The sequence below is a fragment of the Haliotis cracherodii genome, unplaced genomic scaffold, assembly GCF_022045235.1.
Source record: "Haliotis cracherodii isolate W230 unplaced genomic scaffold, xgHalCrac1.p SCAF_2, whole genome shotgun sequence".
Classification (NCBI taxonomy): domain Eukaryota; kingdom Metazoa; phylum Mollusca; class Gastropoda; order Lepetellida; family Haliotidae; genus Haliotis; species Haliotis cracherodii.
Window position 1 is genome coordinate 66,561,034 of NW_027266275.1, and position 16,384 is coordinate 66,577,417.

At 41.1% G+C, this 16,384-nt stretch overlaps 1 protein-coding gene across 3 annotated transcripts; it reads left to right on the plus strand.

The window, feature by feature from the left end:
- The first annotated feature begins 7,629 nt into the window (after positions 1 to 7,629).
- Positions 7,630 to 11,886, plus strand: LOC139469457 (integrase/recombinase xerD homolog). 3 transcript variants are annotated; one of them, XM_071251637.1, is made up of 4 exons: positions 7,630 to 8,226; position 8,305; positions 10,234 to 10,381; positions 11,540 to 11,886. In XM_071251637.1, exons 1-4 carry the CDS (start codon positions 7,879 to 7,881, stop codon positions 11,556 to 11,558), a joined length of 516 nt encoding a protein of 171 aa, XP_071107738.1. In that variant the 5' UTR covers positions 7,630 to 7,878; the 3' UTR covers positions 11,559 to 11,886. The 3 variants fall into 3 exon arrangements, 2 of the variants coding, with proteins under 2 accessions (XP_071107738.1, XP_071107737.1); XR_011653730.1 differs by lacking the exons at positions 7,630 to 8,226; position 8,305 and having other exon boundaries at positions 8,677 to 10,381; positions 11,546 to 11,886; XM_071251636.1 differs by lacking the exons at positions 7,630 to 8,226; position 8,305; positions 11,540 to 11,886 and adding an exon at positions 9,474 to 9,534 and having other exon boundaries at positions 10,234 to 11,237.
- Positions 11,887 to 16,384: the final 4,498 nt, after the last annotated feature.

Consider the following 16,384-nt stretch of genomic DNA (forward strand, 5'->3'; position numbering starts at 1 on the left):
TATGGCGCTGAATGATGAATGATATATCCATTACGCCATTGAAATGCCTCTCTTGATTCTCAACCCTTTAGGTTGACTTGTTAAACTACACTGGACCAGGCAGTACATTTGCAAAGCATACAGAATGTTTAAAATATCGAAACAAATGTGGATCAGGGAATAAATAGAAGCCACGTTTCTACCCTGCGTCTGTGAGTGTTAGCCAAATCATTATTCACTCGTATAACATGGCGCTGAACAGTAACGTTTCAAGTGCAAGAAAATATGGTGATAGCATGCCCCTGTCAAAACAGTTCTCGAGATGTTTACTGACTCCGTGTCCCCGCACAGTCATTAAAACAATATGAAAATTGCATGCAATTAAGCTGTCGCTTCAACGGCCCTTCACGTCATCTTCGTCGTAATCAGCGCCACCTATACGTCACGTTTGACGCTCGAGATGAACTTCACGCTGCCATGTGCAAATCAGCCGCAATCATTGGGTTCTGCGTCAATTATGTAACAAAGTATCATCACGTCTCGCTCCTGAATCTGGTATTGTTGTGCAACATGGGTCGCGATCTGGGATCCATTCAGGAAAGACCGACACCCCTCTGAGCGCTAACCTCATCTACACGTAGCGTTAATGAAGGTACTTAGCATGCACAAACAAACGATCGCGCTCACATGTGTCCAGCATTTGCGGACAATGACAATATATTAACACCATGAGATGTCTACACAATTGTACCACCCCGGGGCTGACCGTAGTCCAAGGCCACTGGACCATGCTCAAGCACCAGTTCCCGTTCTTAACAAAATATTTTCCTTTTCTTAGATTGTGATAAATGGATTCGACTGTTTTTCTTATAAAAGGGATGGTTGAAGAAGCCTCGTTCAGTCAAGTAGAATCAGCCGCGCTGAACTGGGATTTAGAGGGTCTGTGACTGAGTGTTGAACAACTGTGTGAAACTGCCTTGGAAAAGTTGAAGTAGTTGTATTCCTGGAATGTAAAGGGGGGAGGGGGGGGGGGGGGGGGGGCTGGGAGGGGTATGCAGGCTGACGTATTCGGCTGTTGGTCTGCCCCGTATATACTGGTGCAAGACACTTTATACAAAAAAAAACCTTTGAGGTACATATGGATGCATATTTGTATTCTGGTTCGTTAAAAACTCCGGTTTCCTTGCTTTTTAAGTTTCCGCTGCAACACATGAGCATTGTAAAAATACTTACAACGACCGATCTATTGGCAGAGCATGGAAACATTCGTTCTTTTAAAATAGGTATTAACGTATGTGCTGATGGAATGCCACCTTAACTACCGATTAAAAGAAAGTATAAACCCATGCATGTTTGATGTTGGCTGATAATGAAACAAACATGAAATGGTTACTTGAAGGATAATTATTTTATAGAGGTATCATTGTCGTGTTTTGGATCCTAAGTTTGCAGTGTTTCGGCGACTGTTTCTGGCCAGTAACGTTTGTAATTATCTGGTCAAATCCCATTTACAAGTGTAATACTTTCTTTTGCCCGGCAGTGTACTTCCCCCATTCGTGCACGATCTGTTGATCAAGGTTTCGAAACCAAGGGGCGGCGTTAAACCAAGCTCTCACTCACTTTATTAGTGTGTGAGTGAGTGAGTGAGTGAATATGGTTTTTTGCCGCTTTTAGCAATATTCCAGCAACATCACGGCGGGGGACACCAGAAATGGGCTTCACACAGTGTACCCATGTCGGGAATCGAACCCGGGTCTTCAGCGTGACGAGCGAACGCTTTAACCACTAGGCTACCCGACCGCCCCTCACTTTATTAACGTAAATTCCCTTTTATTATTAGAAGTCGGATATGCCAACTTGATTAGAAACAACATTACTAGTACAGAAACATAAATACCTTTAAAATGCGCTGAGATAGACGTAAGCAGTGCTGACACAGGATGATAATCAGACGAATCGAGGATTCGAACCACTGACAACCGATCCCGCAGCAGCTAAGGGGCGCAACTCCACACAGTTAATTTCGCGCGTTAAACCTCTGTGTCCCCTCCTCCCCGCAAGAATTTACGTTCAAGGGTTTTAGACTTGTCGAGATTAGCTTTCCTCTTTCCAACTTGATGAGATTCCAACAAGATCTGTCTATACTGTAATTGCTATCATCACTGCGCTTATCATCTTTAAGATCTAGGTGATTGTTGGACAAGCGACACCATAGGTGCACATACACTGGTGGTACGTTTCGTGTAAGATATACCACATACCACCCGCGTCCGTAGCCATCATGATATATCCATCACGTGATATCTAACAAGACATAATCAAGAACTAAAAATCGTGGACGATACATCACCGGTATCCAAAATGGCGGCTAGTAGATTTGTCGGGCCCTCTAGTGACGTAAAGACGAACTAAGCCTGCTATTTTCATCAATCTGAGCGGATCGCTGCTATTTCAGGGGCGGATAATTGAGAGAAAATGCGAGATAGATTAAGGTGAGACAAGATAAAGCCGAGAGTGATCCCCAGGTTTCACCTGAAAGTGATAAAAGGCAGCAATTACTACTGGTCTCGCTTTCAGGCTAAAGAAAGTCTTAGTCAGCCATTACTCCAAATATCTTTATCAAAACATGATACTTCTACTAATGTTTACTCTGGGACGTGTTAACAATAGGGTTTGAAGGTGGCATTACCAATAGTGGTTATTTTCAGTTGTCAGTAATTAGATTTATATCTTCCAAAAGGTATGATGCGTTTGACGATCGCACTTCTATTTAGATCAATCAGGTGCAGCAGCTAGACTTGCCGGCGGACACGGGAACAAGACGGAGTTGACGCTCAATGCCATTGTGGATCCATCCAAGACAAATAATGTAACACGAACAAACGGAATAAACCGTTTTATTTTTATAACGAAAAGCCACCCGCTCCATCACACACACACGTGCGCGCGCGAACACAACCGCCTTTTCAAAATACATAACTGATCACACAGGTTCTGGTGCTATTGATTGTAGTGGTACAAGGTGTGATACCGTAAACACCGCTTCGTTTTCCACTTGATAAACAAAACTTTTACACGGCGTTTCAGGATGAAATAGAGAAACCATGTTAAAATGTAAATGATTTATTTTTCATTCAAACGCAGGGTCCTTTGTACCTCTTCTTCCCGTTGGCCACAGCGATATACGTGTCGGAATTCGGTGTAATAGGCTTATGTTCCATAAAGATGTTGCAATAAGCTTTGATGTCCAGAAAAGCCAATTATACGTAAAGACAGCTTTTTCTTAACCAATCGAGAGGTGGCGATGTTGGTAAAACAGTTAAAACCTGTTACCTATATCGTGAGCTGGCTGGCCGTCGTTTATTAAAGAAACGCAATGCGTGCCTAATGGTCTTAGCTTCCACACCCAATCTCATCAAAGCATATTAACCTGAAAGTCAAAAGAGTAATTTTCTTAATTTGTCATTAGAAAAAGAACGTCTTCCTGATCAAAGTGACTTCATTTGGTCCAATCTGCTTATATTAGCGTGCACCGGGCTGCACCTTCTAAACCATCGCGTGACAGACGCATTGCAGTGGCCCCCACTTTCACCGGAAGTTCAGCAATCCGGGAGAGACTGATCCAGGAAGAGGCTAAAACGTTCCTTCCCAGGAGTCCATTGGTACCGGAAGTGAGAGCTGGTGGCGCTACACCTCTACATGGCTGTCTGACAGATCGCAATAGGGTGTCCAATTAGACGCGGCAGTATGCAGGATTTGTTAAGACTTGTTCCACAGGAATCTGGTTTCAGTGCGACATCAGGTGCAAGCTCCTAGAAATGAAAGACGGATTTGATTTTAGTCATCGTAATTAGCAGCCATTGTGCACCCGCGACGCCAATACGTCAGCAATAAAGATTACCATGGTGATGTGACATATATTGAATATCACCACATTAAATGTCATGCGTTGGAAGCATGACAATCTACCTGTTCATGACACTCAACGTTGCCTTATTAAACGGAAACACGATCTTTGATATACCTACAGCGGTCTAAAGATGGTATATGTTCTCAAGGTTAGCTTATGAAACTACATATCAATAACTGATTACACCAGCTCAAATTTCATCTATGCTGTATATAGTTCAATTAAGTTTGTCAAACATGTTTCCCAATCCTTTATTACCTGCCGGTGACCGGAGGACATTGGTGGAGAAATCTGACACAATGTTTCATGTGACTGGCATTGGTGGATCTTGATCTGTTGGAGACACTTTTGGGATTCCGTGACAGAATAAAATGTTCCCAGTACCTGATGCTTGTCGTAGGAGGCGAATAAATGGTCAAGTGACGGGTGGTCAGACGAGAATTTGTTTGACTGCGCGTAACGGGTCGCATAGGACGTTGCTCGTAACATTAATCTCTGGTTTGTGTGTACTCTTTCCAGTCCCTAGAGAATAAATTAAAAAGTGTTTGTTTGCTTTTTTGGTTGTTTAACGCCGCACTCAACAATATCACAACTATATGACGGCGGTCTGTAAATAATCGAGACTGGACCAGATAATCCAGTGATTGACATCATGAGCATCGATCAACGCATTTGGGATAGATGATATGCATCAACCAAGTCAGCGATCCTGACCACGCGATCCCGCTAGTCGCCTTTGACAGCAAGCATGGACTGCCGAAGAGAAGACCTAGTCCACCCCGGGTCTTCACGGATCAAGTTAAAAAATGAATCCATCTCAAGTCTAGGATGATTTGGCAATGATTTGCCCTCAGCGCAAGGAAGCATTGTTCTGCCTCCAATAAGAAGTTATTTTATAGTTTATAGATACATATTATTTTGATAAGATAACTATATTTCTTGAACTAAATATTAGGCTGGTTTGTCGATAGGTTTGTCTGGTCAGTGATAATGATTGTACGTGTACTATACACAAGTCGAAGAATAATATTTGATCTGAAGAAAATTCAACATCAAGTCAATTGTTAGTGAGTGAGTTTTGATTTTACGACGCTTTTAGCAATATTCCAGCAATATCACGGCGGGGGACACCAGAAATGAGCTTCACACATTGTATGTCGGGAATCGAACCCGGGTCTTCGGCGTGACGAGCGAACGCTTTAACCACTAGGCTACCCGACCGCCCCTCAAGTCAATAATAATAATAGTAATGATCCATTGTTATATCCTTGACGACAAGATATGTACATAAAATATTATTGTGTTACGTTTTACAGTAATGTCATAGTTAGTTTCAAACTGAAAACTGCAAGTATTCTCAATGTATTTGCTAAAGAAGATAATTTCTGGATATTGAGTTTCCCTCGGTTAAACTAATTATTACTAGTCCATTTTAATCTCATTTACCCTTGTCAGTTGTAGAATGAGACACCTAGGGTGTGCACGTGTATGTTGATTAAAGCTGCAAGATGAGACTGACCCCTAGCGGCCAGTGGTCCGTGTGAGTGACAGTCGTGGACATCACGCGGACATCTGGACACAAGATGCACGTGGTGGTTTCCGATGTCACGCGTGACACGTGACGGTCTGATTGGCTGTCCACCTCCGGTCAAAATTAAGATTGGATGTCACGTCCAGTCTGGCCAAAAATATTAAAAATTAATTCAAATATGACATGCAATGTCCAAGTGAATATTTCCTTATGGCTGTTCTAGTGATACCAGTAACAATTCACGTACCAGTGATTGATATGATAAATACTGAAAATATGCACATAAAGAGGATTGATATGCTAGAATACTGAATCATATGTTAGAAGATTGTATTAAATGAGAAAATAATGAATATGATGAAATATTTAAAAAAAGTAAAATGTTAAAACGATATTGACATATTTAAAATAAAATTTAAACATGTATGTCTATGACGGTTTGCGTCAAACCGTGTCACGTTTTAAATTTTAATGCTATACACTGCAAATCGTTGAAATTTATTTTTGATACAATGTTTGATACAAAGTTTTTAAACACGGAATGATTGTAAATTTAAACGTGAATGAGTAAAAACTATGCTCCTTTATGAAGGTGAACCAGATTGTGGAGACACCGGGATTCCAGAGGGCGCATTAACGTCCACTCGCCATTGACACTGTCACACCTTCCTGGTGCTAACAACAGGTAGATTATCGTAACACAGAGGGCAGGCAGATTGTATAACATTTACACAACTCTGAAAACTGCGGACATGCAACAGATGAATGGATTACCCAAGTTATCTTGATATAGTGACAAATGTAATATGTCACGTCGGGGAAGGTCTTCTTTCGATGTTTCTGTGTTCCAGGCCAACAACGACAGGGGCCACGATCAGGGCCTCACCCCAAGAGAAGCAGAGCGCGTCGAGTAGAATTTGTGGGTTCAACATATGATTGGATCAGCGGATCATCTGGAATACTGAATACATTGATTAAGTTGAACAATGCTATTCACATTGGTGGAGGGGTGGGTTAGGTTGGGGAGGAGGTGTGGGCAATCGATCAGGAGTAGGGGACGCTAAGATGAAGATGGTTGAGGATCGTTTGGAGATTTTGGGAGGGCATGGAGGGGAGGGGAGCTAGAAGTAAGTATGGGGGATTTTGGGACACTACTTGTAGCCTTGGCCTTTCCTTACTCTGGTGAGGATGAAAGCCCTCTGGATGGCGGTGTATTAGTATATGTAATATGAGTGGTACACTTTTGATAAATGACTTTATGAAACTGGATTATGCTTTTGTTGCTGCCTGACGTTGTTAATGTGTTTCGTCAGAACGTGACGCATGGGGTGTCGTGTTTCAGCGTGTTTGGGGCTGTTGTAAGGCTCAGACGCACAGAACAAAGGAACAGAGATTTGCTTGAACATAATATGTGTTGCCTGGAACGCAGAAAATGTAGTTAACACAGGTCATGGACTTCTTCTGTCATCACCGCCAAGATAGAAATGTCATGTACTATATCACGATTAACGGACGTGAACTTGTCAGAAGGCATGACAACACCACGACACGCGCATGTTACATTTAGAAGACAACAACGTAAACAGGTTACCCTTTGGAAAAACACCACGACGATGTTACTTGGATTAAGCGGCAAAACTCATTCCATATCCAATAGACATCTCTGCATAAAGCAGAGACGATTGAACGATTAGAAGAACCCCCATCACGTGTTACATTTGGAGAATCCTCATCACGACGTCAACTTGTAACGTGAACCCTCATCACGACGTCGACATGTTACATGAACCCCTATCACAACGTCAGTATGTTTCATGAACCCCCATCACGACGTCAACAAGATACATGAACCGCCATCACGGCGTCAGCATATATTATTTCTTTCGTTTGAGGTACGAATAAGAAAGAAATTACTTTCTCCTACCGTAGGAAAATACAACATGGTGTTGTGTAATAGTAGAGGGCGCTTATAAGGGGCTATATAAGGTTAAGCATGTATAGAGTGGTCATTCTCGCTTGCAGTGCGCCACTGAAAACTTTACTTTTGTTATGGAAGCCCAAACACCTATCAACGACAAGTTAGACGCCATTTTGAAACAGTTGAATTCATCTAAAGAAGAGATAGCGAAAAGTATTGATGAACGATTAGAACTGAGAGTTACTGGTTTAAGAGAAGAATTCTCAAAGACAAACAAGGAGTTGCAGAAACTGAAAGCAGAGAAAGATTACGTATGGTCACGCGAGGGTAATCGCATTCAATATTCTTTTAATGAAGAGACTTTAGAGACATTTAAACAAATTGAATTTGGAATTCAGTACGGTAAGAGTGATTATGTAACTGAGTTAGTCAAGAATGAGATAGCCAGGATCGAGAACAGAAACAAACACATCAAGATTGCAGATTCGTCCGAGGGAGGCTGGGAGACCGTGAGAAACTACGTGTCCCGTGAATTGGCTGATGACTCCGATGATGACCGTCGCATCACGAGGGCCGAGAACAAGGCCATCAAGAAAATCAAGGCCAAAAACGCTCGTAATGCACGTGCGCGCCCATATAGGTATGGACCACGACCCATTCCAGCGTCAACAGCGGTCAGCGACAGCATGCACGGTCAGTCTGCTGTTGGTGGTTCTCAGCTTTTTCGTGCCCGTGGAGGCCAGAGGTCAACAGGGGCCTGCTTTCACTGCGGTGACTTCTCGCATTGGAGACGAAATTGTCCACTCGCCAACGGCCAGACCCAGCCCAAGCTCAACTCAGATAAACAATCAACGAGGTGAAGTCCATCACGAAGAAGCCGGGACAAAAGTTAAGTGTAGTTTTGAATCTTCTTCACTCAATAATGATACATTTAGATTAACAACCGATTATTATGAGTATGAGCAGGGTCAGGCTGAGATCTGCGTGAAGAATAGACTTAAAGAGAATGTTTCTTTTTGGAAGTATATCGGAGCAACAGATTTTGTGTTAGACATTATTGAAAACGGGTACAAGATTCCGTTTTACTCGACTCCTCCAATGATGGATAAGAGAAATAACAGATCTGCTATTAAAAACAGTGAATTTGTTGATTCGGCCATTCAAGATTTAGTACATAAAGGTCTCGTAGATGTTTGTGCCGTAAAACCTCATATCGTGAGCCCTCTATCAGTCGCTACACAATCGTCAGGGAGGAAAAGACTTATTCTAGACTTATCTATTATAAATAAACATATTTGGAAAACGTCAGTGAAGTATGAGGATTGGAGATCAGCTTTGATGTATATTGAACAAGGAGATTGGTTATCAAAATTTGACATTCATTCTGCCTATCATCATATAGACATGTATCCTGCACATACTGACTTTTTAGGATTTGCGTGGGGAGAAGGTGAGAATCGCATATTCTACAAATTTCTAGTTTTGCCTTTTGGCTTAACAACCGCCCCGTATGTTTTCACGAAAGTTACAAGGCAGTTGGTTAAATACTGGCGGTTTCAAGGTCATAAGGTTGTAACATTTTTGGATGATGGAATTGTGTCTGCTAAAACGAAAGATTGTGCAATGTCTACAAGTGGTTCTATAAAGAATGACTTAATCAAATCTGGATTTGTTCCGAAAGTAGAAAAATCTTTGTGGGAGCCTCATCAATGCATTGAGTGGTTGGGCCTTATCATTGAAACTAAAAGTATGTCTTTGACAGTTCCAGCCAGAAGATTGGAAAAAGTTCTGAAAATGATAGATCGTTTGTTAGACATAGGCGTTCGAAGCAAGGTTTCTGTGAGAGATATTGCATCAGTGATTGGTCAAATTATTTCTATGAAAATGGTTACAGGCTCAGTGTGTCAATTGATGACTCGGTCTATGAGTGTGCAAACATTAGATGTATCATCATGGAACGAAAGTATCAGATTGAATGAAGTTAGTTTGCGCCAGTTAGAGTTTTGGAAAAGTAACATTCATAAGCATTCACAATGTTTTTTATCAGAAACACAAGGTGTGACTCGTGTTGTATATAGCGATGCAAGTGCTTCGGGATATGGTGGTTACTGTGTTCAATATGGAAACCAGAGGGCTCAAGGTCAATGGTCACGTGACGAGGCAGAACAAAGTTCTACTTGGAGAGAATTAACAGCGGTTAAGTGTGTATTACATGCTTTATCCAGATTTCTAACATCCCAGAGGGTAAAATGGTTTACCGATAACAGCAATGTGGAATCCATAGTGTCTAAAGGAAGTATGAAAGCAGATTTGCAGGAAATTGCTTTACAGATATTTGATTTATGTGTGTCACATGCTATTCATCTGGAGATTCAATGGATACCCAGATTAGAGAATCAGAAGGCAGATTATATCAGTAGGATTGTAGATTATGATGATTGGGGTATAGCTACCCACATTTTCAATGAGCTCCAACGAAAATGGGGTAAATGTGACATCGATAGATTTGCTACGCATTACAACTGTAAAGTTGTCAGATTCTGTTCAAGGTTTTGGAATCCTGGGTGTGAATACATCGATGCGTTCACACAGAGTTGGGATAGTGTAAATAACTGGGTAGTTCCCCCTGTGTACCTTGTGAGTAGAGTGTTGAAACACATGAAATGGTCAAAAGCGAAAGGTACTTTGATAGTTCCGGCGTGGTATTCTGCAAATTACTGGCCATTATTGTGTCCTAACGGTATCTTCATACCACAAGTGTTGGATTTCTGTTATCTACCTAGAGAAAGAGAGGCTTACGTGCCAGGTAGATGTCAAGGGGGAATATTTGGTATTGAGCATTTGCATTTTAACATGTTGGCGTTGAAAATGCAATTTTGATGTTTATGTTTACAGATGTGTTTACTCGTGCTTATGTTTCTGAGTTGGAGATGTTGCCTGGAACTGCCAGGGATCTAGCTGACCAGATTCCGGACTTGTTGAATTGTGCTCGAGCTGATTCTACTAGCAGGAAGTACCATTACGGATTTAAAGCGTGGCAAAGGTGGGCTAATTCAAACAGCATATGTGTAGACGTGCCTGTTCAGCCTTTGCATTGTGCTATTTATCTTGTTGCTGTAATGCAGCGTAATGATTCGTTTTCATCAGTTCAGACTGCGTTTTATAGCATGCGCCATGTGCATAATTTGTTGGGACTGCCAAGTCCGACAGATAATTCTCTTGTTCGAAATGTTCTTGAGGCTGCTAAGAGAAAGCTTTCGAAACCCAAATGTAAAAAAGAGCCAATTACTGTAGATATTTTAGAGAAATTGGTTGATGTTAAGCAACACAGCGATTGCTTGAAGGATATTCGCATTGTTGCTATGAGTTTAGTTGCTTATGCCGGCTTTTTGAGATCTGCTGAGCTTCTCAATTTGAAGAGATGTGATATTATTTTTTACGAATCTTATATGACAGTGTTTATTGAGAAATCGAAAACTGATATGTATCGAGATGGTGCCTGGCTATTAATAAGCAGAACAAGAGGGAAGCTATGCCCGGTTTCTTGGTTAGAAACATATGTTGAAGCGGCTTGTATTGATAATGAGTCACAAGAGTATCTTTTCAGAAACTTATCAAAGTGTAAGACATCTTACGTCTTAAGAAAACAAAATTCAAGTATGTCATATACTCGTTTGAGGGAAGAGTTTATTGAAGCTTTTGCCCCCTTTGTCAGAGATATATCAAAGTATGGTTTGCATAGTTTGCGTGCAGGCGGTGCAACAGCTGCAGCTAACAATGGTGTCCCGGACAGGATGTTTAAGAGGCATGGTAGATGGAAAAGTGAGAACGCAAAAGATGGATATGTAAAGGATTCAGTAGAACATCGTTTGTCAGTATCAATGTCGTTAGGACTATAGTATTATATTTTATCAGCCCGTTCTTTGAATCTCGAGTTGTGGTGCACTGCATAGCAATCCAGAAAGTGTTCTGTTATTTGTTGTATTGGAAGGTGATATATAGGAGAAATATTATTTCTTTCGTTTGAGGTACGAATAAGAAAGAAATTACTTTCTCCTACCGTAGGAAAATACAACATGGTGTTGTGTAATAGTAGAGGGCGCTTATAAGGGGCTATATAAGGTTAAGCATGTATAGAGTGGTCATTCTCGCTTGCAGTGCGCCACTGAAAACTTTACTTTTATTAATGATTGTTTCTAAGTTGCAGTATGTGCGGTTAACGGTGTTAACCATGATGGCCTGTCGCCCACGAGGTATGTCGCAAAAGATGGAGGCTTGTCGCCCTGAGAATGTCACAAACATGGAGGCTTGTTGCCCTGAGAATGTCACAAACATGGAGGCTTGTCGCCCTGAGAATGTCACAAACATGGAGGCTTGTCGCACCGAGAAACTGATGCCTGTCGCATGTAAACAGCAGCTCGTTGCTCATAATATTTTATTATCACTGATTATGGCTTGTTGCCTTTTGTAGGGCTCGTTGCCACGTATATTTGAAGCTCGTCGCGTTAATCGAGACTCGTCGTCAGTATTTGTATATTATCAATTTGTTCAATGTCATATGCTAGATATTGGGTATATCATGGATGTCCAATAACTGAGATATATGTAAATGTGATATTAATGTTGAATTAAACGGTGAGTTGTGGTGCACTGCATAGCAATCCAGAAAGTGTTCTGTTATTTGTTGTATTGGAAGGTGATATATAGGAGAAGTTACATGAACCCCCATCATAACGTCAATATATTACATGAAACCCCGTCACGACGTCAATATGTTACATGAACCCCTATCACGACGTCAATATGTTACATGAACCCCAATCACGACGTCAACATGATACATGAACCCCCATCACGGCGTCAACATGTTACATGAACCCCCATCACGACGTCAACATGTTACATGAACCCCCATCACGGCGTCAGCCTGTTACATGAACCCCCATCACGACGTCAACATGTTACATGAACCCCCATCACGACGTCAACATGATACATGAACCCCCATCACGACGTCAATATGTTACATGAACCCTTATCACAACGTCAATATGTTACATGAACCCCCATCACGACGTCAACATGATACATGAACCCCTATCACGACGTCAGCATGTTACATGAACCCCCATCATGACGTCAATATGTTACATGAACTGCCATCACGACGTCAACATGTTACATGAACCCCCATCACGACGTCAACATGTTACATGAACCCCCATCACGGCGTCAGCATGTTACATGAACTGCTATCACGACGTCAACATGTTACATGAACCCCCATCACGACGTCAATATGTTACATGAACCCCCATCACGACGTCAACATGATACATGAACCCCAATCACGACGTCAGCATGTTACATGAACCCCCATCATGACGTCAATATGTTACATGAAACCCCGTCACGACGTCAATATGTTACATGAACCGCCATTACGACGTCAATATGTTACATGAACTGCCATTACGACGTCAATATGTTACATGAAACCCCGTCAGGACGTCAATATGTTACATGAAACCCCGTCACGACGTCAGCATGTTACATGAACCGCCATTACGATGTCAATATGTTACATGAACCCCCGTCACGACGTCAACACGTCAGGTCTAGAGTCGTCAGCTGTCGACTATTCGGTGGAGAGTATCACCTGTCAGTGTACTTCGACACAGAGAACCTTCCATCGTTGACTAATATATGATCATGTATCGTAGCTTCGTCTTCAGGTGGTGTGTATTCCGTCGCTCTCTGCTGCTTCAGCATTGAAATCATGGAATCCATTATCTGACGGTTGTAATAATTTCAAATTATTTAAATGTTATAATTTGTAGATAATTCGTCAGTGAAACCTACTGCAATTGATACGAATTTCAGGAACAATTATAAAACGACAAGAGAATAATTAGTGTCAATTATCTGCCGAAATTGTTGCCATTAGACATTGAAGGTAAACTAGAGGTAAAAACTCTATGAATGGATCACTGAAAACCAGTAATGACACCAGGTGTTCTCGAATAAATACAAGCAAGGATGTCGATCCCTGCTCAAAAGCTGAAGCCCAAACACTTTCTTCGGATAGAAATCGTCAAATCTCGTATTCGAGGATACTCGAAAACATAAGATCGTGCATTATCAACCGCATTGAGAATCGATTACACTTAATTATAAGCACGTGCAGAAACGACGCCATCTTTAATCCCGACTATTCACGCAGCGACGACCATTCGGCCTTCACGATCTTACTTACGAGTGTTTGACATTTCGTATTTTCTGCTCGCTTGAATTAGCTGGTGTGACTGAGCTAGCAGACATGTAGGTGTCGATATCACACGGTGTATTGTGATGTCCCTAACAGCTAAACACCTTCTAATCCCCCTCGTAAAGCTTGCCCGACTGCTGTCGTATGTTGTCTATTGCATGTAGATACCAGTCGGCCAATCGCATACCGCTGACACACAGTGTCGCTGTCACACGGACTACGATGTACCCCCAACACGTGTAATGTATATGGCTTATCTTAATCACAGGTAATTTATTTCATATTAAAACGGATAGAATTTATGGCTGTATGTGAATATACAGGGACCAGAAGCTTCATATATAAGTGCTAAAATTGTAGGTATTTAGTGATTCCCGTTTTACGAATTAACGGTAAAATGTGACTATAGATAAATGCTTTGAAGTTTTCTCATTGTATTCTGACCCATGTGTCGACGTGTCTGTGTGATGTATACATTGTCCATCTGTCTCTATACATGCACGTGTCTGTGTGACGTGATGTATGAAATGTGCGTGTTTCTACACATGCACGTGTCAGTGTGATGTATACACTGTCCATCTGTCTCTATATATGCACGTGTCTGTGTGATGTATACATTGTCCATCTGTCTGTATATATGCACGTGTCAGTGTGATGTATTCATTGTCCATCTATCTCTATATATGCACGTGTCTGTGTGACGTGATATATGAAACCTGCGCTTGTCTTAATACAAGAAATAGCCTTGCTCCAAGGCTGTACTGAAAGATAAGTCCATGGATGTGTGGAAATTCTATCCTCCCTAATAGGCAAATCTAGATATGTTGACAGTAGTCTAATGACTCCATTCTCGTATAGGGACAATTTGTTCTTATTATTTACGTAATTATTAGTTTAAATAATAATTTCTAGATTATATACATAATAAGAACAAATTGTCCCTGTAGGAGACCGGTGTCCTTAGACTTGCACAAGTCTCTGAGGCAATAATTATTAGTTTAAATCATAATTTATAGATTATTGCCTCAGAGATTTGAGCAAGTCTAACACGACATCACGACTGTCACGACGTGGTGATATTGGAAGTGAAGGTTGCGGGATAAACCGGACGAGGATGACACGTATCCATTACACATCGATTTTTTTAAACCGATAAGAGAACTTTTATGTCCACCATCTTGTATTACAAATACAAAGGACAGATCAAAGTGATTTATTCGCTTGCATTAAACATGACTAGATGTGTATCTGTATCGGAGAGAAACGCTGTTTAATGTCAGGTTTAGTATCTGTCCTCATCCGATGCTCAGCTTCGTGAACCGAGTTGCAGCTGCACTGAATACGTCTTATAGCTGTCAGCTAAATGGAAGTAGATTAGTTTATGAATATTGATATTCTCTATTATATAATATATATATTAATTGCAAATATTGTATCCCTCATAAAATACATAATTATTAATATTTATAGAGAAAACAATCCCACAGGTCCCGCTTCTATGTAATTAGAACATCGTTGCATTGTACAGGGTTCATTTATTGGTTAGAACTAAAAATTACGTAAGGAATCCTAATGCTAGAATAAATCAAAGCCATTGATAAGCATTGGAGTATGACATTGGTGATCTGAAGGCCCCCGATGGATTTAAAGAGCCTGGTGCGCTTGTAAAATTACCGTAGTTTCAATTGGTTTACAAGAATTAATTATCAGAACTGGAAGAAGAAATTGTCGATATGAATCAAGTTGACGGATACATAAGTGTGTGTCAGTTGTATACATGTAATAATTCTACATTACTGAAATTTTGGTCGTTATATCGAATGCGCCTTTGGCTGAAAAAAGCCACTTTATTTATGATAAAACTTCCGAGCAAAAGAAACTTGAAAAAAATTATCAAAACGTTAGGTGGCTGAAAACAGTTGCTGAAACATAAAGGACTAAAACTATGACTAAAGGTTGGTTTGTTGGTTTGTTGTTTAACGCCGCACTCAGCAATATTCCAGCTATTTGATGGCGGTCTGTAAATAATCGAGTCTGGACCAGACAATCCAGTGATTGACATCATGAGTATCGATCCGCGCAATTGGAATCGATGACATGCATCAACCAAGTCAGCGAGCCTGACCACCCGATCCCGTTAGTCGCCTCTTGCGACAAGCATAGTCGCCTTTTACGGCAAACATGGGTTGCTGAAGACTTATTCTACCCCGGATCTTCACGGGTCCTATGACTAAAGGACCAATACTCGTATCAAATGCATCACCATCGAATAACCACATCTTGTTTTTTATTTCTAACCGCCATCAAACATGGGTGTATACTTTCTTTTGCCCTGCAGTGTAGTTGAACTGTATTAATGTTTGCATTTCTCTTTTCATTAGTGAGTGAGTGAGTGAGAATGGTTTTACGCCGCTTTTAGCAATATTCCAGCAATATCACGGTGGGGGACACCAGAAATGGGCTTCACACATTGTACCCATGTCGGGAATCGAACCCGGGTCTTCGGCGTGACGAGCTAACGCTTTAACCACTAGGCTACCCGACCGCCCCTTTACATTAGTGTACATCCTCTTAAGTGTATGATGAATCCAACAATCAAGAGTTTAATATCTAAAATAGTGTTTGAACTCCAAAACTAAAATCGGTGCTAGTTATTGTTTTAAAACAACATCTGATTGTAAGGGTTGCGTATGTATTAATATAAATTTTGCTCTTACTTTTGTACTAAATTTAAAAAAAGGGGGATTACAGGCAGGATTCTTGACAAGTAGTAGTTAT